General features: G+C 45.2%; 1 protein-coding gene across 2 annotated transcripts in view; it reads right to left on the bottom strand.

The window, feature by feature from the left end:
* LOC110517595 (collagen alpha-6(VI) chain) overlaps nt 1–22,314 on the bottom strand; it is a 34,889-nt gene extending 12,575 nt beyond the window's left edge. Inside the window, exons 1-17 of one of the 2 annotated variants that reach the window (XM_090222380.1) lie at nt 22,081–22,314; nt 9,169–9,270; nt 8,251–8,859; nt 7,579–8,166; nt 6,758–7,321; nt 6,019–6,636; nt 5,339–5,899; nt 4,628–5,185; nt 3,945–4,520; nt 3,245–3,829; nt 2,685–3,034; nt 2,483–2,561; nt 2,216–2,361; nt 1,494–1,586; nt 1,268–1,321; nt 1,021–1,092; nt 161–187 (exon numbers count right to left, since the gene is read on the bottom strand). In XM_090222380.1, coding sequence (XP_090078506.1) covers nt 161–187; nt 1,021–1,092; nt 1,268–1,321; nt 1,494–1,586; nt 2,216–2,361; nt 2,483–2,561; nt 2,685–3,034; nt 3,245–3,829; nt 3,945–4,520; nt 4,628–5,185; nt 5,339–5,899; nt 6,019–6,636; nt 6,758–7,321; nt 7,579–8,166; nt 8,251–8,859; nt 9,169–9,244 — 5,556 coding nt within the window. In that variant the 5' untranslated portion in view covers nt 9,245–9,270; nt 22,081–22,314. Of the gene's footprint in view, nt 1–160; nt 188–1,020; nt 1,093–1,267; nt 1,322–1,493; nt 1,587–2,215; nt 2,362–2,482; nt 2,562–2,684; nt 3,035–3,244; nt 3,830–3,944; nt 4,521–4,627; nt 5,186–5,338; nt 5,900–6,018; nt 6,637–6,757; nt 7,322–7,578; nt 8,167–8,250; nt 8,860–9,168; nt 9,297–22,080 lie in introns of both variants that reach the window. The other variant, XM_090222377.1, reaches the window with a different exon arrangement.
* Between the last annotated feature and the right edge of the window lie 3,989 nt (nt 22,315–26,303).

A 26,303-nucleotide genomic window follows, 5' to 3' on the forward strand; every position in this document is an offset into this window, starting at 1 on the left:
CAGACGTTTACATCCACACAATGAAAAAAAGAAAGCACCATGGTAAACCTGGTTTTCCATCGGTTAAGACAAAATACCTAGTATACTGCACATAGAAAGGTTTCTACTGTACACTACATTTAGCTGTGTGAACGTGGTATCAACAGCTTCATTCACTTACCCTGTCCCCTCTGTAGGCTCTTGAGCCCTGGAAGAAAACAGAGATCAGATCAGATGGGATTATTTTAGATTGGTAACTCCAGCGCATAATGGTTCGGAGATCAGATGGGATTATTTTAGACTGGTAACTCCAGCGCATCATGGTTCAGAGATTAGATGGGATTATTTTAGACCGGTAACTCCAGCGCATCATGGTTCAGATATCAGATGGGATTATTTTAGACTGGTAACTCCAGCGCATCATGGTTCAGAGATCAGATGGGATTATTTTAGACCGGTAACTCCAGCGCGTCATGGTTCAGAGATCAGATTAGATGGGATTATTTTAGACAGGTAACTCCAGCGCGTCATGATTCAGAGGTCAGATTAGATGGGATTATTTTGGACAGGTAACTGCCCCAGGGTCATGGTTCAGAGGTCAGATTAGATGGTATTATTTTGGACAGGTAACTGCCCCAGGGTCATGGTTCAGAGATCAGATTAGATGGGATTATTTTGGACAGGTAACTGCCCCAGGGTCATGGTTCAGAGATCAGATTAGATGGGATTATTTTGGACAGGTAACTGCCCCAGGGTCATGGTTCAGAGATCAGATTGGATGGGATTATTTTGGACAGGTAACTGCCCCAGGGTCATGGTTCAGAGGTCAGATTAGATGGGATTATTTTGGACAGGTAACTGCCCCAGGGTCATGGTTCAGAGGTCAGATTAGATGGGATTATTTTGGACAGGTAACTGCCCCAGGGTCATGGTAAAAGGTGATCTAAAAGCAGATGTTTCGAAGACATCTAATGGGAAACATTCCAGACCAGACGGTCTATAAACATAGATTTTTGGTTAGTCAGTAGTTCATCTGCTCACCTTGAGGCCTCTCCTCCCAGAACAGCCCTGTAGTCCCTGTGGGCCAGTGGGACCTGGTGGACCTCTCTCGCCCTGTGGCAAATCAGAGAGCGAGGACAAGGGTCATTGGTTTTAAGGTCAAAGGTCACAGGTTATTAAACTGACTTGTAGACCTTGCCCACCATCCACGATTCATATGTTTTGATTTGTCAGATGTCTGAATACCACACTGAGAATTATTCTTCCCTCCCTGAAAACACACACTTACAATTCCCCCCTCCTCGCCAGGGAAGCCAGGGTGTCCTTTCAGTCCTGGCTGACTCTGTAAGGAGAGAAACGAAAAACAAATGAGGAAACTGAAACTGGCAAAGGGAGGACTGATGAAGTACATAGGCCCACATCTTCTTTACAGTATTTTAACAGTGTTAAATTACTGTGTCACGTCACATCTTAAACACTGTATAATTTTATAAAGAAGGCTCAGAGGGCCTCACCTTTGTCCCTGGGCGTCCTCTGTTGCCACGGATACCCTCATGTCCGGTGCACTTACACATCACATTGCAGCACTCCCTCTCAGCCACTGTGTCCTGGAGAGAGAAAGGGAGAGGGGGAAGAAAGAGGGGGAGAAGGAGAGAGTGGGATAGAAAGAGAGAGAATGAGACCATGTGTTATTAAATCCAATATGTCATTTGTTGACATACCCTCATAATTGGAGACACCTTTGGAGGCACTCATCTCAAAAGCCAATCTAAAAACAACCAATCACGTCACTGGTCTGTTTTTCTTGTCTCCAGTGGCTCCTGTTGCTAAGTACATTTCTAGCAAGTGACGACTCTATTTCATGGTGTACTATATCCCATTTCCCATGACCCCAGAGTTCTAGTTTTGATGCTTCCAACCTGACTGACAATTCCTTTCTGTCATTTCTGACATCCTTCAACAATGTTTCTGTTTAAAAAAGCAGAAACATTTGTCATTGTACTGTCATTGCACTGTATGACCCAAAATACTCAGACATATCAGAAATACTTCTCTATCCCTACAGCTGGGAATATGACTGGAAATGGAATTACTGTAGATAGAGACATAAAGGACTTACATGTCAGCCCAAAGAGTCTTAGCCAGTCTAAGTGACATACAGTATTACTACAACACAGGGAGATACAACTTAAAGGGTTGTTCTGATTCTGTTGTCACAAAATGATGAACCACTTACTATTTGTGTCAACAGGGTGTTTCCCAAATTGTGCATGCCAATGTTGAGGGGCTGCTTGTAGCCAAATCCTCGCCCAAACTCCACCATCTGAAGAAGGTTGGCATTTTGGACCCCTTCTAAGGCGACTGTAAGCAGGGCGTTGATACCTTTTCCGGAAATGTGACATGGAAGACAGAGATAAAAGTATAACCGATTTTAATGTTCATTTTTGTCTCATGAATGTTCTTAAATTTGTCCGTTTCGGTGGGTTTCCCCTGGTTCTTTAACCTTTAGTGCGGAGAAGTTCCGACTCTTGCTCCAGTTTCACCACGTCATCATCGAGTCCATCTGAGAAGATCACCAGCACCTAAAGGACAAAGTAGTTGTGACATTGTTATTACACTGTGATATAACCAACAAAATATGTTATGAAATGAACATTTTTGGAGTCTGGGATCAACCACACAGGAGACATAATGTTTGGGCCCACCTTCACGCCAGCATTAGATTTCTGAAACTTATCACTGAAGGAGCGCAGGAGGAAGGAGTTGAAGTATGTTGTCTGGGAGGTCTGCAGGGCCATAACCTTCTCCACAATTTTCTCGTCGTACTTCTCGAAGTTGTAGTCGTAGAGAACCTTTCCGTCCTGCTCTACCACGCGGAAGCCAATGTTAGTCTCAATGGAACCATCTCCCGCCACGCAGCACAGGCCCTTCAGGTTGGACACATAGCGGATGATCTGTGGCAGGAAGGCCTGTAGCTGGGCTTGGCCATCGAAGAGCCCCTGGGCGGTGGCCCTGCGTGTAATATCGAACCCCATGGCGATGTCTATGGTGCAGCCTATTGGACACAGACACACTCATTATTACTTATCATCCAAATGAACCCCTTTAACAAGTTCAAAAGCTTTATGTGTTAGGTTTACTCAAGGATAATATGAGACAGTGTAAAATAGGCTGTTTTTCAAACACTAACAAGCATTCTTTGACGAGGGTTTTACATTGAGTCAGGAGAGACAGAGGAAATAAAACGTGCATACGGTTTACTCACCCGCTGGAGTGTCTGGTACCTTGGAGGAGCATATAGTATCCACCACCTTCTTCTTGATCTTGTCCAGGCTGGCAAAGTCCTGCACAGAGAAGACCCTTTCCGGGTTGAGAGTGATTTTCCCAAGCTCAACAGGTTTGTGGTCTTTCCCGATACCGATGGCAAACACCTCAATGTTCATGGCCTTGAGCTTCTCTGCTGCATCAACAACATCATCATCTGAACGTCCGTCAGTGATCACAACCAGGTTCTGAGAGACCTTGGCATTGATACGGCTCCCTCTAGCTGGTTGGAAGTACTCTTTACGGACGTAGTTCAAGGCCTTTCCGATGTTCGTTGTGTACCTAATATGCATCATATTGTTTATCTGGTTGTTCACCTCTGCTTCTGTGTAATACTCATTCAAGAAGAACTCCTTTTTAGGATCACTGCTGAACTGAGCGACTCCCACCCGGAAGGACTGCTCTGCAATGTTGAAGCTGGAAACAAGGTCTGTGGCAAACTTCTTCATGATAGTGAAGTCGGTGGTGCTGATGCTCCCTGAGCTGTCAATCAACAGGACCAGATCCCCCTGCGTTTTTTCACAGACTAAGAGGAGAAGAGAAGACGTCAGATCATGTTGAACCATCTAATTTCAAAATGCTTATGCTACAAGGCTTTGTACTTTCAGCTTAGATGTTTTTACAGTTGGATTCTGTCTTACCTGGTTTGCTGGTTTGGCAGAATTCAAAGGAAATATTTTTGTGCAGCGTGTCTAGTTTATGGAAGTCATCCACAAAGAAAACCTTATTCGTGTCCCCTGCCATGAGCTCAAGCGCTTGCTTATTTGCTCCAACCACTCCGATGCTATAGACTATGATCCCATTGTCCCGTAGCTCCTTGGCTGGCCCAGCTAGGCTATTGGGATTAGTAGCCTCACCATCTGTGATCACCATCAACCACTGGGGAACATTTAGGGCCTTTCGCCCACCGTACTGTGCACCAAAATAACCCAAGGAATACTTGAGTGCCTTTCCAGTGTTGGTGTCTCCACTGGGCTCTCTAAGCTTTGTGATGGCACTATTGACGTCTCGCTTAGATTTGTATTCGTTGAGTGTGAATTTAGACTCTGGGTTGTCTGAAAAGACAATCAGACCATAGCGGGTCTGCTTCTCCCCAACAGAGGTTTCATTGACCACGGACATCATGAAGTTTTTCATTATGTCAAAATTATCTGAGCTGATGCTGGTGGAGCCGTCCACCAAGAAAATTATGTCTGCGATCTCCGTCGTCACACACTCTGGTGGAAGAGAAGAAGAGATAGAGGAAAATATCAATGTCAAAATCTAAGAAATGTGAACTCATTGTTGCTTTTAAGTAATGTTTCTTGAACCAAGTGACACTCACCTCTCTCCGGATCACAGATTGCCAATGCCAGTTGGCTATCCAAAGCCTTGAGTGCATCAAAGTCCCTCTCGGAGTAGACCCTCTCCTGTGCGCCACTGATCTCCAGTAACTGTGTATTGTTGGCATTGACCACCCCAATAGCGTAGATGATCACACCCTTGTCTTGAAGTTTCTTGGCTGGAGACATTACCTCATCCTGCGCCTCACCATCGGTTACAACAATCAGGAACTGCTTCACGTTAGTGCGCCCTCCTTTCGGTGGGTCAAAGAACTGTGAGGTGTAGGACAGGGCTTTGCCGGTGTGTGTGCCCCCGCCTATCTGTTGCATCGTTTGTAAATCCTGCAACATGTCTTCCTTATCGTTATGCTTGTTGAGAGGGAAGATCACCTGTTGGCTGGTGCTGAACTGTATGATGCCCACATGCACTTTATCCAGGCCTATGTCAGATTTGTTGATGATGGATTGCATGAAGACCTTCATCTTCTGGAAGTCTGGGTTGTTAATGCTACCTGAGCTGTCGATCAAGAAGAGGACGTCCCCCTTCATGTCCTTGCATACTATGAATAGAGAACAAATATTAATTTAGCTGTTGTTATAACTCAATGTGTGCTCATAATCAATCCCTGGCAAGAGACAAGGTGTTTCATATTTTTACTGAAATCAGAAAATAAATAAGATGTAACACTTAAAAACAATAGAGATGCCCTTACTATCAGGGGAGCAGATATCTGTGATGATGTCATTTTTTATTGGTTTCAGAGCGTCAAAGTTGTTGACAAAGAACTTCTTCTCTTGGCTGCCAGCAATCTCCAGCAGCTGTGTATCGTTAGCTAGCTTCACCCCAATGGCATATATGGTGATGCCCTGCGCCCTCAGCTTTGCTGCTTGATCCTTCACGTTGTCTTCAGACTCTCCGTCTGTGATGACAATGAGGTACTCGCGAACTTTGTTACTACGAGTGGCCTTAGCCCGATCAAAGTGGGGACCCATAGAGTTCAGCGCTAATCCGGTCTTTGTCCCGCCTCCAAGTTGGATGATACCATCCACTGCTTTCTCCACTGAAGGTTTGTCAGGGTTGGTTGTCAAATCAAACTCAAGAGCTGGTGTATCAGAGAACTTTACCACACCCACGCGGATATGATGCGGTCCGATGTGGAATGTGTTTATGAATTTGTTAATAAATGTCTTCATGTCAGCAAAGTCTGGATATTTAATACTCCCTGAGTGGTCGATCAGGAAGAACATGTCTGCTTCATCTGTCTGCAAACAGCCTAGAATCAAAAGAGAAAAGAAAGCACTAGTGTCATCTTGGAGATCACATTATATCTGTGTCAACATTCTTCTACAATTTAAACAACAAGAAGCATTGTTACAGTCATTTTGATCTCACTTTGCTTGGCAGTGTATGTCCTTGCGTTGTCTTTGACTGCTTTTTTAAGGATGTTGTAGCACACGCTCCTCTTCAGGCTCTTCTCCAGGGTCTTGAGCTTGGCATAGCTGTCCACATGCAATACGTGCTTGTTAGGGGGATCTGAAGCGATCTGTCTCAGCTCGTTCTCGTCAGCATCCTTGATCCCCACTGCATAGACAGTGACACCAGCTCTGCGCAGTGCAGCGGCATGAGAAGTTACGTTGTCCTGGGACTTTCCGGTGATGACTATAGCCACCTGCTGCACCCCCTGTTCTTTCCGGCTGCCCCTCTCCTTGATAAACATCTTCTCCCTGGCATACTCCAGGGCCTCGCCAGTGTATGTGAGACCGCGTCGGTAGGGCAGGATCTTGATGAACTGAAGGATATCTGTTTTTTCTTTGAAGGAGTTGAGGTAGACCTGGGCCAAGGCCTTGTTGCTATAGAGGACGATGCCCACCCTCACCCTGTTGCAGTCTATATCTAGGCCCTCCACTATCTTGTGGATGAATCCACGAACCAGCTGGAAGTTTGCAGTACTATTGCTCGAAGACTCATCAACTATAAACACAATGTCAGCCAGTGAAGCTTCACTGCAATCTGCAATAGATAGGAAATTGTTAGTCAACAGCAATCTGTTATCCTTTGTGTATAATGAACAACTATTTCACAAGAGATCAGATATTCACTTAATTCAGCAAAAATCCACAAATGCCCTTACCGTCAGTCACAGTGACCACCTCTTCAGTCTCAAAGACAGTCTTTAGCACAGAGGTGATGGATGTAGTCTGGTAAAAGAATGGCGAGGTGGCCATTAACTTTAGCTCTGGAAGTGTAGATTCACCCAACCCGATAGACACAATGGTTGTCCCTTCAGATTTGATAGTACGTGCCACCTTCATCACGTTATCCTTCGAATCCCCCCCTGTCACCGTGACTAGAAACTGCCGGTAGCCTTGTTCATTACGGCCACCAGACGCTGTGGTGAAGAAGTGTGCACGGGCGTATTCCAGGGCATCGCCCAGGTGACGAGACCTGTTGGGACGCAGCGGCAGCCTGAATTTCCTAAGAGCTGCCAAGTACTCTTCCTTGGTGTTGTGGGTGTTCAGTAAGAACTCCACCTTGGTGTCCTGGGCAAACTGGGCCCGACCCAGGCGCATCGTTTTAGTGCTCGGGTTGAGTTGGTGTACCAGTCGCATCAGAAGGGTCCTGACCAGCTGGAAGTCTGCCTGCATCATATTGCTGTCCACCAGGAAGAAGATATCAGAGAACTTTGGGATTAGAGCTGAAAAAATAAAGAATAATTGCTATGACAACAGTGTGAATGTATGTCATATTTTATTTTCATTTTTAGAAATGGTCCTTTGAATGTTGACTTTAATGTTGGCACAAGCGGCCGTAACCAATGTCTGCTTCTCAAGGTTGCATACTTTTGCTTAGAATGGTATCCCATGGTAGAACAACTTGGATTACATAGTTTGCAAGTTCAACATTCACAATTTGTTACAACATACAGTATGTTTCCTTATAAAAGTCCCTTACCCATCCTCTGGTTCTCCATGGTAACACAGACAGTCTGCAACAGACCCTGAGAAAGTGTTTGTAGGGCCTGGAAATGTTCTATGTTGACCACGAAATGCTCATGGGGCCTGTTAGCGATATCCTTCAGCTCGGTGATGTTGGCTGCTCCAACTCCAATAGCAAACACAATGACCCCTTGCTGCCTTAGCGCCTTGGCTGGCAGCGTTACCTTGTCCGCAGACGCCCCGTCGGTGAGCACCACAGCAATCTGAGGCACCCTCTGATCAGCGCGGCTACCGTTGGCCTTGGTGAAAAACTCTTCCCGAAGGACAGTAATGGCTTTGCCGGTGGCTGTGCCTCCCTCGAGCTGTACAAGCCCGTCCACATGCTCCAGTAGGGCCCTTTGGTCCATATGTTCCCCCAAATGGAATTGCTTCTGGATCTCATTACTGAACTGGGCCAGTCCTATGTGAACCTTGTCCGCTCCGATATCCAGCCCCTCGATGAAGCTGTGGAGAAACCTCCGAACCTCCTGGAAGTTGTCTTTGCTGATGCTGGAAGAGCCATCCACAAGGAACACAATGTCAGCCAATGTGGCGTTGAGGCACTCTGGAGATTAAGGAAAATAATAATATAATTCATTTTGTAAAGAATATTTTTCAAATGGAAACAATAAATTCACTGTTATAGTACCTTGTACCACTTTGGATATTGATCTCTTTGCCTCATCTACGGTAGTACATAGCCCCTGGATGAGGCTCTGGGAGATCCCCTGCAGCGCAGCAAAGTCCGACACGCTGTACACGTGCTGGTTGTGAGGTGTAGTGGCAATCTCCTTCAGCTGATCTTCGTCTGCTTCTTTGATCCCGATGGCGTACAGCGTGACGCCCTGCTTCTTCAGCTTAAGGGCATGCAGCCCCACATTGTCCATTGATTTACCGTCAGTGATCACCACGCCGATCTGGGGCACGTTCTCATTCACCCGGCTCCCTGCGCGGTCAACAAAGAGCTCGTTCAGTAGGAAGTCCAGGCCCAGGCCCGTGTTGGTTTCACCACCCATATAACGCAGGTTGTTAATGTACTGCAGGATGTCCTGTTTGTCCTGGAAGGTGTTGAGGAGGAACTCGGTGCGTGGTGTGTTGCTGTACTGGACCAAACCGATGCGCACCTGGTCGGGGGCCACGTCAAAGCTGTTGACCAGCGTGTACAAGAACTGGCGAATCTGTTTGAAGTTCTCTGAGCCGATGCTCCATGAACCGTCCACCAGGAAGACGATGTCGGCCACAGCCTCTTCCTTGCAGACTGGGAGGGGAATAAAATAGTCGTCAGCCAATGGAATTCCGTACAAGTGTCTAAACCACAAGGTTTTTTGTGCATTGGATGAGCAATGAAAGCAATTAATCAATAAATCAATCTATTAATCAAATATTATTTTTATTGTGCTTTTATAAAAACCCATTTCTTATAACTGCTCAGCAGTCTAAAGCCCTAAAGAGTTGGTCATAATTTTGCATTTGTGTGGTATTTCTTCAATGCTTCTATGTTTATGCCATTCTGGACTGTGGTCTGCATTCTGGAATGATTCAGATGTCAGGAGACAAACATGCTTACCTGTTTTTTGTGCTCCGTTAACCAGAAAACATGTTGCTATGGTGAAGATGGCCAGGAGGCCCTGTGTCCCCTCCATGTTGGAACGTTTCTCTAGTCTCTCTCCTTGAACATAAACATGGACAGATCAACTGTTGGAACACAGAAAGTTGCTGTTTATCAGATCAAGTTGTGTTGACAACAGATTCAACTGAAATGTGGTTAGATCTAATTTAAACATAGCATCCTGTGACATCCTGGCCTTCATTTATAAATGTTTCTTACACGATAACAGATTATTTTGCTCTACTCATGCTCATGCTCAGGGTTGGGGAGTAGGATTACATGTACAGATACATCTGAAAAACGACATGATTACTTCAAGGATTATTTTTAAATTCAGAATGGATGTTTCTGCGAAATAAACAAATCTAACACTTCTGTTTTTTTTCAATGACATTCAAATCAGCATTGAAAAAAAGGAGCAAGTTTAAGTTTGTTCTACCTGAGCGAATCTGACCAAAAATCAGAGACCAATATGATGGCACACCAAATGTGTTTGATGGATTGCGGAAAAAGAGCAGGAATGGGCTTCTGTAGTCTACAGTCAAAGCTATGTCTTCCAATGGTGCGACTGCTGTCGGCTTCAAAAGATTATCCAACTTGAATGCTTGGCGGTAAGGATGACAGCAGTGGTCTAGTCCACGGCGATACGGATATCACTTATTATTGATATCTACATAGCGCATTGATGTGAATCACACTGCTGCTCTCTCTTTTAGCTATTTGCGCCTTATGGATTGTTGTTGTTGTGGATGGCTGTTCCCAAATCTATACGTGTATTTGAACCCAATAAATGTTTGAATTCAAGAAGTTAAAGCTGCCTATCAATCATTGTTTTTGAAACCAGTGGACAGCCGGTGAAAAATGTGGTCTTGCAACATCTGCATAATGCGGATCCCAGTCTATGGAATAAAGGTGGGGCTTTTATTGCTCAATCTAATTCATGCTAATCCCAAAAAATTCCATAGGCCTAATGGACACATGCTCAACCTTGTACACTTTTAATAGACTTACAAGGGACAATCTGTAGTTGCTACATCCATTTTTAGACTTATAAATTGTATGTATATGTGCCTCATGAGCTTAATTCAACTGTCACACTTGTCATGACGTTGCCCTCTTTGGGTACAGCAAGCCCCATCCCCCTCTCCCTGCCTCCTACAACTCGGCTGCTGTGGTCAGAGAGGTCGTAAATTCCTGGAAGAGATTATCTCCTCATGGCCACAGTATAGTGACAGAGTGAATTTTCAGAACAAAGGAATTTCTTCCAACTCACAGAACTTGAGGTCTGAACAACATTTATGTTCCGGAGAAGGTATAAAAGATCGGTGAAGAATCCAGCTACGAACTGGTCCGTTTGGTACAAGTTTGTAAAACTCATGAGAGACGGTGCGGCCACATTACCATAACACTGTTAATATAATAGCCTCAGATATGAGGTTTACATCTAATTGTTGTATAAGATGAACGAGTGAGGATGATACTGTAAAATTGTGTAATGTGATTTTGGACTGTTTAATGAAGGAAACTCCAATTCCCTTTTGAGTTTTACTAAATCAGAGGACCGCCCATGAGCCCAGTTCGGGTCGGGCATCCTGGGACAGGCCCTTTTCTGCAACTCACGAATAAAACCCCAACTTTGAGAAGTTTTCAACAGACCATGTTTTCTCTCAATCACGAGAGGACAAAGGTTGCAGATGATTGCTGAATCTTTTAACCATACCACGTGGTTAAACTCTTAAGACTATCGATACCGACAGAATAAGAACAAGTCTTTGATATTAATTACTAGTCTGCAGCTAGGAATTCGGTATCATTGAACGTGAAGAACGACAACCGCCGAAACATGAATGAATGTCACTCTGAACCAACCACTCTAACCACGACAGAGAGAGACGGACAATCCTACAAAATAAACAAACTTTTCAACAGTGATCAAGACAACACACTGAGCGTAAATATATATATTGATTGCAATTGTTCCCGAATGAGTGAGCGTTCATGTGCAAAGGATTAGCATTTCAATTGTTATAATTATCACTCTGTAGTGACTTCTCAGCTGACCCCCACTCCCCTTTCGTCTAACAAGTCGCCATGCCGGTTTACACATTCCCCCTATCATTTCTTGTAAACATATTTACTTGTTTGTTTATGCACTTCTGTGATTGTTTAGTTAGTTAAGAAATAAATGATTTAAGACAATTGATGTATGACTCATAGTGAAGACTGGGTTCATGCAGATAGGCAACAATTTACGACGTTTGGAATGAGACTAACGTGAGGTAAAATAATTAATTAATTAATTCGAAGACTAATTGATCAGATATAAAATATCTGAAAAGTTATATTAGGAAATGATAACTTTGTAATCTGAATAATTTCCTTGGTGCCCCGACTTCCTAGTTAATTACAGTTACATGATTAATCAGTTGATCGTGTAATAATAATTACAGAGAATCTTTGATAAAAACAATAAGTCTTCAATTTAATGATAGTAAAGACACGACACTCTCCATGAGAACTCAAAATATGGCGCAGTGGTTAAGGGCACTGTACTGCAGCGCCAGCTGTGCCATCAGAGACTCTGGGTTCGCGCCCAGGCTCTGTCGTAAACCGGCCGTGACCGGGAGGTCTGTGGGGCGACGCACAATTGGCCTAGCGTCGTCCGGGTTAGGGAGGGCTTGGTCGGTAGGGATGTCCTTGTCTCATCACCAGCGACTCCTGTAGCGGGACGGGCGCAGTGCGTGCTAACCAAGGTTGCCAGGTACACAGTGTTTCCTCTGGCACATTGGTGCAGCTGGCTTCCTGGTTGGATGTGCGCTGTGTTAGAGAAGCAGTGTGGCTGGTTGGGTTGTGTATCAGAGGACGCATGACTTTCAACCTTTGTCTCTCCCGAGCCCGTACAGGAGTTGTAGCGATGAGACAAGATAGTAGCTACTACAACAATTGGATACCATGAAATTAGGGAGAAAAAGGGGGGGGGGGAAAACTCTATAAGAATGTTTTACTCCATTGTTTGTAAACATTGTAAATGTAATCCAACACTGCCTCATATCATGGATGATCAGTCATTTTGATATCATGGATATCATCTTTGTCTATTAATCTGAGTGGTTACATTAGCTTTTTATCAAAACAGAGCAAAACAGCAACCGTTTTGTTATTGTTTCATCTGTGGATTTGCCATTTAAACATCTGCATATTATCAAGATATTAAAGTGTCACCAACAAAAAGGTAAACAATAGGCCTATAGCAAGTGCAGCATATGACATTCATTTTTCCCATGTAAATTGCACTTCTCAAAGCATGTCATTCCATGAGCGAAGAATTCATCTTTCAACTCAAATCAATGAGCCCAATCAATCCTCCATGACAACAAAATCATAAACAACAGAGTAGAGCTGGCTAATAAGGCCTTCATTTTGGAGTCATGCTCAGATAAAACAATTTGGCTAATCTATACTTTCATATTTCCAAGTCCTATTCTTGAAGATCAAGGGGCATAACATTTATTGGAATGACTGGAATTCTGATAGACTTTTAATGTAAAAATAAAATTGAATCGTATATTTGTAGTAGAAAGTGATGGGTTAGAAGAAGCCCACAAAACCAACCCATAAAGTAAAATTTAACATCCATATATGGCCAGCTATGTAAACTTTAACATTGATTTATCCTGCAATAGATGTTGATCAATTGGTAACATACATTTTTGGCTTCTTCTAATGCCGCTTAAGGGAAAGTAACCAAAACGTAACGAAATGTAATCAGATTACATTACTGAGTTTGAGTAATCCAAAAGTTACATTACTGATTACAATTTTGTACAGGTAACAAGTAACTAACGCATTACATTATTTAGAACGTAACCTACCCATCCCTGCTCATGCATGTGTAACAGTGTTGCTTCCGTCACTCTCCTCACCCCAACCTGGGCTAGAAAATAGGGATCCTATGAACACATCAACAACTGCCTCAGACGAAGCATCGTTACCCATCGCTCCACAAAAGCCTTTACATTAGTACCTTGGACCACTGCAGAGCAAGGGAAACAACTACTTCAAGGTCTCAGAGAGTGTTGTCACCGATTGAAATGCCACTAGCGCGCACCACTAACTAGCTAGCTAGTTATTTCACACTGGTTACATATCAGTGCCTAAATTAGATCACATTTTTTAAATAGTTTGTGGCAATGTGGAGGTGGAGGAAAGGGTACTGTGACAATTTGTGTCATACAGTAAAATCAAGGTCAAACATGTAATGACTTCAGAGCACAGTTGGCCAAACATGAAGCATCTGGATGAAATGGATTTCTCTGGGTTGCTGCTCTGTAAATAGATAGCCAATCAGTTCCAGAGGCAGTGCATCGACAACATCTAAGGGCCCTGATGGCTTGTGTGTGTGTGTTTGTGCGTGTTTGTATTAATGTGTGCGTGTGTCTATGTGTGTTTGCACACGATTGCACATGCATGTGTGTGTGCGTGTGCATGTACCTCAGAAGTGTGGGCGATGACACTGGATTGATGGATTGACTGGATTGGCATACTCTTGACTGATAATATTTAATCATATTTTGAGTGAATTGGCAGTAGAGTTGTTTCCATGTTACTCTAAATTGAGTAAATTACAGTTTGTAGAGTTAAATATAAACACCGAATAGAGTAGAAATAACTCTCAAATCAAATCAAATTTTATTTGTCACATACACATGGTTAGCAGATGTTAATGCGAGTGTAGCGAAATGCTTGTGCTTCTAGTTCCAACAATGCAGTAATAACCAACAAGTAATCTAACTAACAATTCCAAAACTACTGTCTTATACACAGTGTAAAGGGGATAAAGAATATGTACATAAGGATATATGAATGAGTGATGGTACAGAGCAGCATAGGCAGGATACAGTAGATGGTATCGAGTACAGTATATACATGAGGTATGTAAACAAAGTGGCATAGTTAAAGTGGCTAGTGATACATGTATTACATAAAGATGCAGTCGATGATATAGAGTACAGTATATACGTATGCATATGAGATGAATAATGTAGGGTAAGTAACATTATATAAGGTAGCATTGTTTAAAGTGGCTAGTGATACATGTATTACATAAGGATGCAGTCGATGATATAGAGTACAGTATATACGTATGCATATGAGATGAATAATGTAGGGTAAGTAACATTATATAAGGTAGCATTGTTAGTGATATATTTACATCATTTTCCATCAATTCCCATTATTAAAGTGGCTGGAGTTGAGTTAGTGTCAGTGTCAGTGTGTTGGCAGCAGCCCCTCAATGTTAGTGGTGGCTGTTTAACAGTCTGATGGCCTTGAGATAGAAGCTGTTTTTCAGTCTCTCGGTCCCAGCTTTGATGCACCTGTACTGACCTCGCCTTCTGGATGATAGCGGGGTGAACAGGCAGTGGCTCGGGTGGTTGATGTCCTTGATGATCTTTATGGCCTTCCTGTAACATCTGGTGGTGTAGGTGTCCTGGAGGGCAGGTAGTTTGCCCCCGGTGATGCGTTGTGCAGACCTCACTACCCTCTGGAGAGCCTTACGGTTGTGGGCGGAGCAGTTGCCGTACCAGGCGGTGATACAGCCCGCCAGGATGCTCTCGATTGTGCATCTGTAGAAGTTTGTGAGTGCTTTTGGTGACAAACCAAATTTCTTCAGCCTCCTGAGGTTGAAGAGGCGCTGCTGCGCCTTCTTCACGATGCTGTCTGTGTGAGTGGACCAATTCAGTTTGTCTGTGATGTGTATGCCGAGGAACTTAAAACTTGCTACCCTCTCCACTACTGTTCCATCGATGTGGATAGGGGGGTGTTCCCTCTGCTGTTTCCTGAAGTCCACAATCATCTCCTTAGTTTTGTTGACGTTGAGTGTGAGGTTATTTTCCTGACACCACACTCCGAGGGCCCTCACCTCCTCCCTGTAGGCCGTCTCGTCGTTGTTGGTAATCAAGCCTACCACTGTTGTGTCGTCCGCAAACTTGATGATTGAGTTGGAGGCGTGCGTGGCCACGCAGTCGTGGGTGAACAGGGAGTACAGGAGAGGGCTCAGAACGCACCCTTGTGGGGCCCCAGTGTTGAGGATCAGCGGGGTGGAGATGTTGTTGCCTACCCTCACCACCTGGGGGCGGCCCGTCAGGAAGTCCAGTACCCAGTTGCACAGGGCGGGGTCGAGACCCAGGGTCTTGAGCTTGATGACGAGCTTGGAGGGTACTATGGTGTTGAATGCCGAGCTGTAGTCGATGAACAGCATTCTCTCATAGGTATTCCTCTTGTCCAGATGGGTTAGGGCAGTGTGCAGTGTGGTTGAGATGGCATCGTCTGTGGACCTATTTGGGCGGTAAGCAAATTGGAGTGGGTCTAGGGTGTCGTGTAGGGTGGAGGTGATATGGTCCTTGACTAGTCTCTCAAAGCACTTCATGATGACGGAAGTGAGTGCTACGGGGCGGTAGTCGTTTAGCTCAGTTACCTTAGCTTTCTTGGGAACAGGAACAATGGTGGCCCTCTTGAAGCATGTGGGAACAGCAGACTGGTATAGGGATTGATTGAATATGTCCGTAAACACACCGGCCAGCTGGTCTGCGCATGCTCTGAGGGCGCGGCTGGGGATGCCGTCTGGGCCTGCAGCCTTGCGAGGGTTAACACGTTTAAATGTCTTACTCACCTCGGCTGCAGTGAAGGAGAGTCCGCTCTAAAAATGTAACTCTGCAACAAGAGTTATTTTTACTCTATTTAGACTGGGACCAAATTATATATTTTGTAGAGTATAATTGTATTCAATTTACTCAGATAAATTTACTGTGTAGGAGAACCCTTTAAAGAACCCTTTTTGGTTCCATGAATAATCCTTTCCATAGAGGGTGCTACATGGAAAAAGGGTTCCACCTAAAAACCAAAAAGGTTTCTACATAGAACCAAAAAGGGTTCTTCTATGGGGATATCCGAAGAATCCCAGCATCATATGGTGCTAACACCCCAGCATCATAAGGTGCTAACACCCCAGCATCATAAGGTGCTAACATCCCAGCATCATAAGGTACTAACATTCCAGCATCATAAGGTGCTAACATCCCAGCATCATAAGGTGCTAACACCCCAGCATCATAAGGTGCTAACATCCCAGCATCATAAGGTGCTAACATCCCAGCATCATAAGGTGCTAACATCCCAGCATCATAAGGTACTAACATCCCAGCATCATAAGGTGCTAACATCCCAGCATCATAAGGTACTAACATCCCAGCATCATAAGGTGCTAACATCCCAGCATCATAAGGTGCTAACATCCCAGCATCATAAGGTGCTAACATCCCAGCATCATAAGGTGCTAACATCCCAGCATCATAAGGTACTAACATCCCAGCATCATAAGGTACTAACATCCCAGCATCATAAGGTACTAACACCCCAGCATCATAAGGTGTCATCCATTGACAAACTTCATTAGTGAACAAACATACTTTAACAGGGGAATGGTCTATTATGCAACTGTACAGCATGGTGATTAATGGTGGGTAGTATGATAAGCATGATCTGCAGTAGTCTGGAGTGTCTGTGAAATACTGTTACAGCATCCAGCTGGCAGGAGGCTCCACTACCAGTGAACACCATTTATCTACAACCAACACACCCATTTTGGGAACAAAGACTGTCACAGAATGTTTGAGAAAGTTATCCAAATGTTCTCAGAACATGATTTTGGCAAATGGACAAGAATTTCTTACAATTAATTTCAAGCACATGCACGTACGCACACATACCATTCTACTGTTTATTTTTGATCCGGTTTATCCACGGCAAAGAGATATATTTTCCATAATAATTTGAACCTAATTAATTTGTTCAATACACTCTTCAAACATGTTGAACATACAAGTTGCGCATGCTGTCTATAGCCTAACTATAATCAACAAGGCAGCTGTATTATCTTTGTAGCCCTAAATGTTTAACATTTCAGAGTAGACTATTCACTTGCTGAACTTAAATGAACGCAAACTGCGACGACAGGTAGGCCTCTCCAATGGACACTGTAGTGGCTTAACACTTAGTACTTATTTATATAATAAGAAAGACAAGCAACTGAACTGGAGCTTCACTTTTACTCAAGCGTTAGTACCAGAATAACATAGAACAACACTGCGCATGACCAAGGGTGCTCCATCCTTAAAGGGGACATCAGTAATTAACAGAACATAACATTCCTTCTCTTATACAATCAGAGTTACTTTTACCAAACCACAACTGAAACATTTCCCAGAACTTGTAGTTATTCTGCATCTTTTAATTTGAACAGTTCGTGTTTGTTTGTTTGTTTATAAGTCTAGTCTGTCTGGTGGACAGTGCCTTCGTTCTGGGTAGCGCCTCGGATTGTCTGGAGGCTCTTGAACATCCTCAGTGTGTGCTTGTTCCATTATAGCTTCTGCTATAGCAGCACCTTCATCAACACGTTCCCTTCTTTCAGCCTGGGGTCTCTTTACTGCCCCACCATCCTCTACAGTTCCCTGTGTGTCACTCTCAGGATCTCTCTGTGCCTTTTCCCTCTCGATTGTTGTGCTGTTTTCCGTGGAATGCATTTGGTTAATGTGACGCTGCCACATTATGTCTGGGCTCACTTGAACCTGGTAAGTTCTGGGTCCCGTTTGTGTGTCTCGCACCATCACCTCCTGTCCTGTTTGGAGATGCCGCTCCCGGCCACCGGAGAGCATCTTGGCTTGTTTGTTCAGCACTTCATTACGCCTGTTTGGCTTCATGATGTCCAGCTGTGTGCGGAGAGGCCTCCCGAACATCAGTGCGGCTGGGCTTTCATTTGTCGTGGCATGTGGGGTGTTTCGGTAGAAGGCCAGGAACTTGGCCAGTTTTGTTTGCAAAGTCCCTTCGTCTCGTTTTGCTGCACGGAGTCCTTGCTTTAGGGTTTGCACAAAGCGTTCTGTCAGCCCATTGGTGGCAGGGTGGTACGGAGCTGAGGTTGAGTGTTTGATTCCATTTACTGACATGAATCTTGTAAACTCGTCACTTACAAACGCTTGCGCGTCACTTACCAGCTGCAGTGGCAAACCGAAGCGTGCAAACGTTGTTCTGAGACACTATCGTCTGAGATGAGGTGGAGGAGTCAGTGCAAAACACCTCTGGCCATTTGGAATGGGCATCAACTATAACCAGAAACATGTGCTTTTCAAAGGGACCAGCGTAGTCCACATGAATTCTCTGCCATGGCTCTGCGGGCCATTCCCATGGGTGGACTGGGACAGGAGCAGGCATGTGGAGGGTTTCCAAACACCCGCTACAGTTCTTTGCCATATTTTCTATCTGTTGGTCCAGACCTGGACACCAGAAGTGGCTCCTTGCGAGCAGCTTCATTTTGACAATTCCAACATGACCTTCATGTAGTTGCTGCAATACTAGATGTTGGCATTTCTGGGGTATCATGACTCTCATTCCCCACATCAAACATCCTTGGTACGTTGTAATTTTGTTTCTCCGCTGGAAATACGGAGTCAGCTCCTTTCTGCCAGTAGCTGGCCATCCTGATGTTGTGGGTGTATACTTTTGACAAGGTCACATCTTTCCTTGTCTCCTGTTTGATAACTGTGCTTGTGACCGGTAGGGCCTCGAGCTGAGCGGTATGGAACATGTCCACTGCATCCACCCTCCTTTGTCTTTCTCTTGTACACGGCAGTCTGGATAATCCATCTGCATTTGTGTGGAGGGATGACGGCTTAAACTCAATGTCATACATATGACTGGCAAGGAACAGGGCATATCGCTGTAACCTGGCTGCTGTCATTGCCGGAATGCCTTTCTTTGGACTGAAAATAGAAAGCAACGGCTGGTGATCTGTAACCAGTGTGAAACGCTTGCCATATAGGTATGGGTGGAATTTCTTGACGCCCCACACTAGTGCCAGTGCTTCTTTGTCGATTTGTGAGTAGTTTTTCTATGCATCATTCAATGTTCGTGATGCGAATGCAACTGGCCTCTCTGACCCATCTTTCAGTGTGTGTGAAAGGACGGCCCCTAAGCCATAAGGGGACGACGCATCACAAGCCAACTTCACTGGCATTTCAGGGTCGTAATGCATCAGAACCTGTTCAGATGTTATGAGCCGTTTTGCCTCCAGAAATGCATTTTCACACTGCTCTGTCCACCGCCATGTCCTATTCTTTTCCAGGAGCTGATTTAGAGGCTGGAGTACTGCTGAAAGGTTTGGGAGGAATCTTCTGTAGTAATTGATCAGTCCCGTGAAAGATCTCACTTCTGTGATATTTTGTGGTCGTGGTGCCTGTACCACTGCCTTGATTTTGTCCTGTGTTTTGTGCAATCCATTGCAGTCAATTTCATGTCCACAGAAGACAATCTTGTCTTTGAAGAACTCACACTTCTGTAAGTTTGCCTGTAGACCATACTCTTTCAGTCTTTTCAGGACCTCTTCCAGGTTAGCCAGGTGCTCTTTGTCATTGCGTCCTGTTATGATCATGTCATCCAGGATACATTGGGTTCCTGGGATTCCTTGCAAAATGTGGTCAATAGTTCATTGCCAAATGGCTGGGGCCGATGCAATGCCAAAAACCAGGCGGTTATACCTGTATAGACCTTTGTGTGTGTTTATTGTCAGGTACTGTTTGGAACTCTCTTCAACCGGTAGCTGCAGGTAAGCCTGTTTCAGATTGATTTTACTGAAGTGTTTCCCACCAGCTAGTGCAGCGAAGATGTCATCCAGACGTGGCAGGGGGTATTGGTCCACATGCAACATTGAATTCACAGTTACCTTGAAGTCCCCACACATTCTAACAGACCCGTCTTTCTTCACAATAGGAACTATGGGTGTGGCCCATTCGCTTCTGTCCACTTTCGTCAGGATCCCTGTATCCTGCAAGCGATCGATTTCCGCTTCCACCTTTGGTCTCAGGGAGTATGGAACAGATCAGGCTTTGCAGAATTTGGGGGTTGCATCATCTCGCAGTACAAGTTTGGCTGTGAAGCCTTTTACTGTTCCCATCTAATCACTGAAAACTGTGTTGTATTTCTTCCACAAGTGTTCCAGTGTTTGGTCTGTGCCTTTCTCTTTGGACTGGAACGTGTGGAGCATTTTCAACTCACACCAGGTCAGATTTATTTTTGAAAGCCATTCCCTGCCAAATAATGGGGGGGCCAGTTCCAGGCACCACATACAGCTGTAACTGCTGTGTTTGCCCCCCATACCGCACTCTGACCTGCAATGCCCCCATTGGGCTCAATCTCTCTCCTGAGTAGGTCTTCAGCAACACATGTGTTCTTCAGCTTGATAGCCTTGAAGTGCTCATTGTAGACAGTAGTGGAAATTATAGACACTGCAGATCCTGTTTCCAGCTCCATTTTGAGGGGTTTGCCTTCGATATCTGGTGTCACCCATATCATGCTACTGCTGGGAGAAATCACTGTGTTTAACTCCATTGTACCAATGAATCGTTCATCTGAATCACTGCCACTGTTCTCTGCTAGTGCATTCACAGACCCTTTATTTTTTTCAGTTTTCCTGTTGTGACTGAATTTTGCTCTGCATGCTCTTTGAATGTGCCCCCTTCTACTGCATTTGTGACAAATTTCGTCTTTAAAACGGCAGTCCTCTGCTCTGTGACCATCTGTCACACCTGTTGCATTTTTCGGCCACACGGGGGCGCTATCGGCTGTTTGAAAACTTATGCAGAGAAGTTTGTGAAAGGCCAGTAATTATTTTACTTTGCAACTCAACTGCATCTTTAGTCGCGATTTCCATTGTCACAGCAATTTCAACAGCCTTTGCAAACGTGAGATCTGATTCTGTGAGCAAACGTTTCTGAATGTGTTCATGTTTCAGTCCACAAACAAATCTATCCCTTAATGTGTCATTTAGGTTCTCTCCAAACTGGCAATGTTCCGACAGTTTCTTCAACTCAGCTACATATGTACTAACACCCCCTCATTCTGATCTCTCTTGTGGAAACGAAAACTTTCAGCGATGAGGAGTGGTTTAGGTGATAGGTGATTTTGCAATATCTCCACAATCTCTGTGAATGTTTTATTGGAGGGCTTCAGAGGGGCAGTCAGATCTCTTAGCAAACTGTACGTTTTTGGGCCAATTAAACTCGAACAATGCTGGTACTCTCTTGTTATCAGCAATGAAGTACTGTTCCAGTCGTTCAATGTAACTTGCCCAGTTTTCTTGCGTGTCATCAAACACATGCTAGCCATTCTCTTTAACTCCGGCTCCACGGGTCTTTGATATGCCGCCTCGTTCTCGTCAGCTCTCCCCTCGTCTTCACTGCTTTCTAGCTGTTGTGCTACAGGGTCAAAATCTTCCTCTCTTCCTACGAGCTCCATCTGTATTCGTGATGCACACTGCAGGTAATCATCCTCGTCGCCATTGTAGTGGTTTAACACTTAGTACTTATTTATATAATAAGAAAGACTCTGAAGACAAGCAATTGAACTGGAGCTTCATATTCACTCAAACGAGTTAGTACCAGAATAACATAGAACAACACTGCGCATGACCAAGGGTGCTCCATCCTTAAAGGGGACATCAGTAATTAACAGAACATAACAGACACCATCAATAGAGGGATTTGTGATCAATTCACTTCAGCCACGATTATTTTACATTTACATTTTTTTACTTAACTTTGCACTTAAAATAACATCCTCAAAACCACCCATTGAATTCAAAAGTGTGTCTATAAAAACCTATATTATGTTTCCAAGTATGTCCCTCAAAAGGATAATTAGGCATATACACTGAGACATTGTGAGCTAATTCGTTAAATCACAACATGTTTGTATTATTTAAATGTAGACGAGGTTTGCATGCACAACAAACAAAAAAAGCGTACGGAAAATGTATAAACTTACAATGTGGCTGAAGCACTATCTGGTGCGCGCAGGCAGGAATCCCATTCCCTTATAGAACCCAAAGCCCAATCTTGTTCTGCAGAAATTGGTGCGGCAGGCCACTCCTCACACCCCGCCCCGAATCATCGAATGGTTAGGCAAAGAATAGCCTACAGTATTCATCCCGCTACTATTCGGTATAGTCTACACGACCTGTGCGTCATACACACCCCTACATCCCCCTGAATTAGTTCTACCGGGAAACTTGATGTTCGGAGCGAAGGGAAGGAATTCTAAGGAAATTCTGAAGCAGGTAGAAATAGTAAAGTGATGTAACAGGAGTGGTTATTTGTACCAGGAGACTAACACCATTACATATTGGTGTTATAATATTAGCCTTTACAATATAGGCCTAGTGTTGTTGGTCTTTATCGGTTATGCAAGGCTCTCTCAATTTGGATGAATTGGTGCCTCTGGGGAAATTCAAACGGCTGATTGAGGACCGTTTGTTTTCTACGATTGTGTTTTGCAAGAGGAGCGGGAATGTGCCTCCAAGTGCTATATGCTCTTCAACGTATAATGAGATTTACAAACCTCACAACTGTCACGACTCAGACCGAAGGTGGCTCCCCTTCCCGTTCGGGTGGCGGTCGTCGTCGCCGGCCTACTAGCTGCCACTGATTCTCTTCTACCCCTCCTTATGTGTTTATTGATTACGCCTGTTTTGAGTTTGTTGTAATTAGTTGGGCTTTATTAGTCAGCCGGCCCACCCGTTTCTTTGTGCGGGATTGATTATTGTAACCCTGGTGTTTGATACAGACGAACGTGTTGTTTTATGGTATCGTTCCCCGTGTCTGGGGCATTTTGTTTTGAGAACCCAGTGTTTAGTGGGGGGGCCGTGGTTCACCGTGTCTGGGGGATTTTGTTTTGAGAACCCAGTGTTTAGTGGGGGGGCCGTGGTTCACCGTGTCTGGGGGATTTTGTTTTGAGAACCCAGTGTTTAGTGGGGGGGCCGTGGTTCACCGTGTCTGGGGGATTTTGTTTTGAGAACCCAGTGTTTAGTGGGGGGGCCGTGGTTCACCGTGTCTGGGGGATTTTGTTTTGAGAACCCAGTGTTTAGTGGGGGGGCCGTGGTTCACCGTGTCTGGGGGATTTTGTTTTGAGAACCCAGTGTTTAGTGGGGGGGCCGTGGTTCACCGTGTCTGGGGGATTTTGTTTTGAGAACCCAGTGTTTAGTGGGGGGGCCGTGGTTCACCGTGTCTGGGGGATTTTGTTTTGAGAACCCAGTGTTTAGTGGGGGGGCCGTGGTTCACCGTGTCTGGGGGATTTTGTTTTGAGAACCCAGTGTTTAGTGGGGGGGCCGTGGTTCACCGTGTCTGGGGGATTTTGTTTTGAGAACCCAGTGTTTAGTGGGGGGGCCGTGGTTCACCGTGTCTGGGGGATTTTGTTTTGAGAACCCAGTGTTTAGTGGGGGGGGCGTGGTTCACCGTGTCTGGGGGATTTTGTTTTGAGAACCCAGTGTTTAGTGGGGGGGCCGTGGTTCACCGTGTCTGGGGGATTTTGTTTTGAGAACCCAGTGTTTAGTGGGGGGGCCGTGGTTCACCGTGTCTGGGGGATTTTGTTTTGAGAACCCAGTGTTTAGTGGGGGGGCCGTGGTTCACCGTGTCTGGGGGATTTTGTTTTGAGAACCCAGTGTTTAGTGGGGGGGCCGTGGTTCACCGTGTCTGGGGGATTTTGTTTTGAGAACCCAGTGTTTAGTGGGGGGGCCGTGGTTCACCGTGTCTGGGGGATTTTGTTTTGAGAACCCAGTGTTTAGTGGGGGGGCCGTGGTTCACCGTGTCTGGGGGATTTTGTTTTGAGAACCCAGTGTTTAGTGGGGGGGCCGTGGTTCACCGTGTCTGGGGGATTTTGTTTTGAGAACCCAGTGTTTAGTGGGGGGGCCGTGGTTCACCGTGTCTGGGGGATTTTGTTTTGAGCACCCAGTGTTTAGTGGGGGGGGGGGGGGGGGGGGGCCGTGGTTCACCGTGTGTGCATTAAAAGAGCACTATATTGAACTCTCTGTTTTCCCGCGCCTGACTTCACACTCACGACACCCAGTACCTTACAACAACCTTGCCAAACCTCACAACCTTGTCTTGCTTTTCTGTAACTTTCAGTGACAATTACTAACACCTTTGATCATTTTGCTGTTACCTTTCCAGACCTAGCAGGATAGGTGAAATATAACTGCACCTCTCTGCTCTAGGACACCCCACTCGAAAACACACCTTCAGTGAACTCCATCCCATTTCTGACACCAGTGCAGAAGAAGTTGGGGCTCCCGAGTGGTGCAGTAGTCTAAGGCACTGCATCTCAGTGCTTGAGGCATCACTACAAACACCCTGGTTCAAATCCAGGCTGTATTAAAACTGGCTGTGATTGGGAGTCCCATAGGGCAGCGCACAATTGGCTCAGCATCATCTGGGTTTGGCTGGTGTAGGCCGTCATTGTAAATAAGAATTTGTTCTTAACTGACTTGCCTAGTTAAATAAAAAAAAATTGTGATGCCAAGAGGTCTGACTCTGAAACCTTTTTCACTCAGCAGACATTTATCCTTGGGCAACACTTGTCAAGGTTTAAACTCAGTCCAGTTACCATGCTAACCCCACACTGGCATATAGTAGCCTAGGCCAGTGGTTCCCAGCTCCGGTCCTCCAGTATCCCCAACAGTACACAGTTTTATTGTAGCCCCGGACAAGCACACTTCAACTTGTCAACTAATCATCAGGCCCTCAATGAGTTGAATCAGGTATGTTTGTCTGGGCTACAACACGTGTGCTGTGGGGGTACTCGAGGACTGGAGTTGGGAACTGCTGGGCTAGGCTACAACTAGTTACATTTATGGCCTCATTTAGCATGCTATAAAACTCACCACAGAACTGCAGCAAACACAACCCTTTTTACATAACTATTTTTTATATTCAATGAATTGCCTCCCACGCCACTCTGCCTCCTGAACAAAGAAATACATTCGTTTCCAGATCATTGCTTTTTGGTCTACACTCCCTGAATGTAATAGCTGAGTGAGTTAGGAATTGAGCTCAACCCTGCATCTTTTTTAATAAACATGACAGGACTTATTTCTCAACATAAAAAATGTACTACCAGTGTACTTGTATTTGGCAACTCATGTTTAGATGTCATAGATGTGACGGGATAATGGGCTGATGAATACTTTGCGGTGGGGTTTTCTTAGTTTGTTCAGACATGTGCGAGCATAGCCACGGGAAGTAGGAGTACTGAGGAGTTGGGAAATCAAATTTATCAACCCATGGAGGTCTGGATTTGGAGTCACACTCAAAATTAAAGTGGAAAACCACACTACAGGCTGATCCAACTTTGATGTAATGTCCTTAAAACAAGTCAAAATGAGGCTCAGTAGTGTGTGTGGCCTCCACGTGCCTGTATGACCTCCCTATAACGCCTGGGCATGCTCCTGATGAGGTGGCGGATAGTCTCCTGAGGGATCTCCTCCCAGACCTGGACTAAAGCATCCGTCAACTCCTGGACAGTCTGTGGTGTAACTGTTGGTGGATGGAGCGAGACATGATGTCCCAGATGTGCTCAATTGGATTCAGGTCTGGGGAACGGGCGGGCCAGTCCATAGCATCAATGCCTTCCTCTTGCAGGAACTGCTGACACACTCCACGCCACATGAGATCTAGCATTGTCTTGCATTAGGAGGAACCCAGGGCCAACCGCACCAGCATATGGTCTCACAAGGGGTCTGAGGATCTCATCTCGGTACCTAATGGCAGTCAGGCTACCTCTGGCGAGCACACGGAGGGCTGTGCGGCCCCCCACACCATGACTGACCCACCGCCAAACCGGTCATGCTGGAGGATGTTGCAGGCAGCAGAACGTTCTCCACGGCGTCTCCAGACTGTCACGTCTGTCAAATGTGCTCAGTGTGAACCTGCTTTCATCTGTGAAGAGCACAGGGCGCCAGTGGCGAATTTGCCAATCTTGGTGTTCTCTGGCAAATGTCAAACGTCCTGCACGGTGTTGGGTTGTAAGCACAACCCCCACCTGTGGACGTCAGGCACTCATACCACCCTCATGGAGTCTGTTTTTGACCGTTTGAGCAGACACATGCACATTTGTGGCCTGCTGGAGGTCATTTTGCAGGGCTCTGGCAGTGCTCCTCCTGCTCCTCCTTGCACAAAGGCAGAGGTAGCGGTCCTGCTGCTGGGTTGTTGCCCTCC

The sequence above is a fragment of the Oncorhynchus mykiss genome, chromosome 3 (assembly GCF_057628025.1).
Source record: "Oncorhynchus mykiss isolate SJ-2025 chromosome 3, ASM5762802v1, whole genome shotgun sequence".
NCBI lineage: Eukaryota > Metazoa > Chordata > Actinopteri > Salmoniformes > Salmonidae > Oncorhynchus > Oncorhynchus mykiss.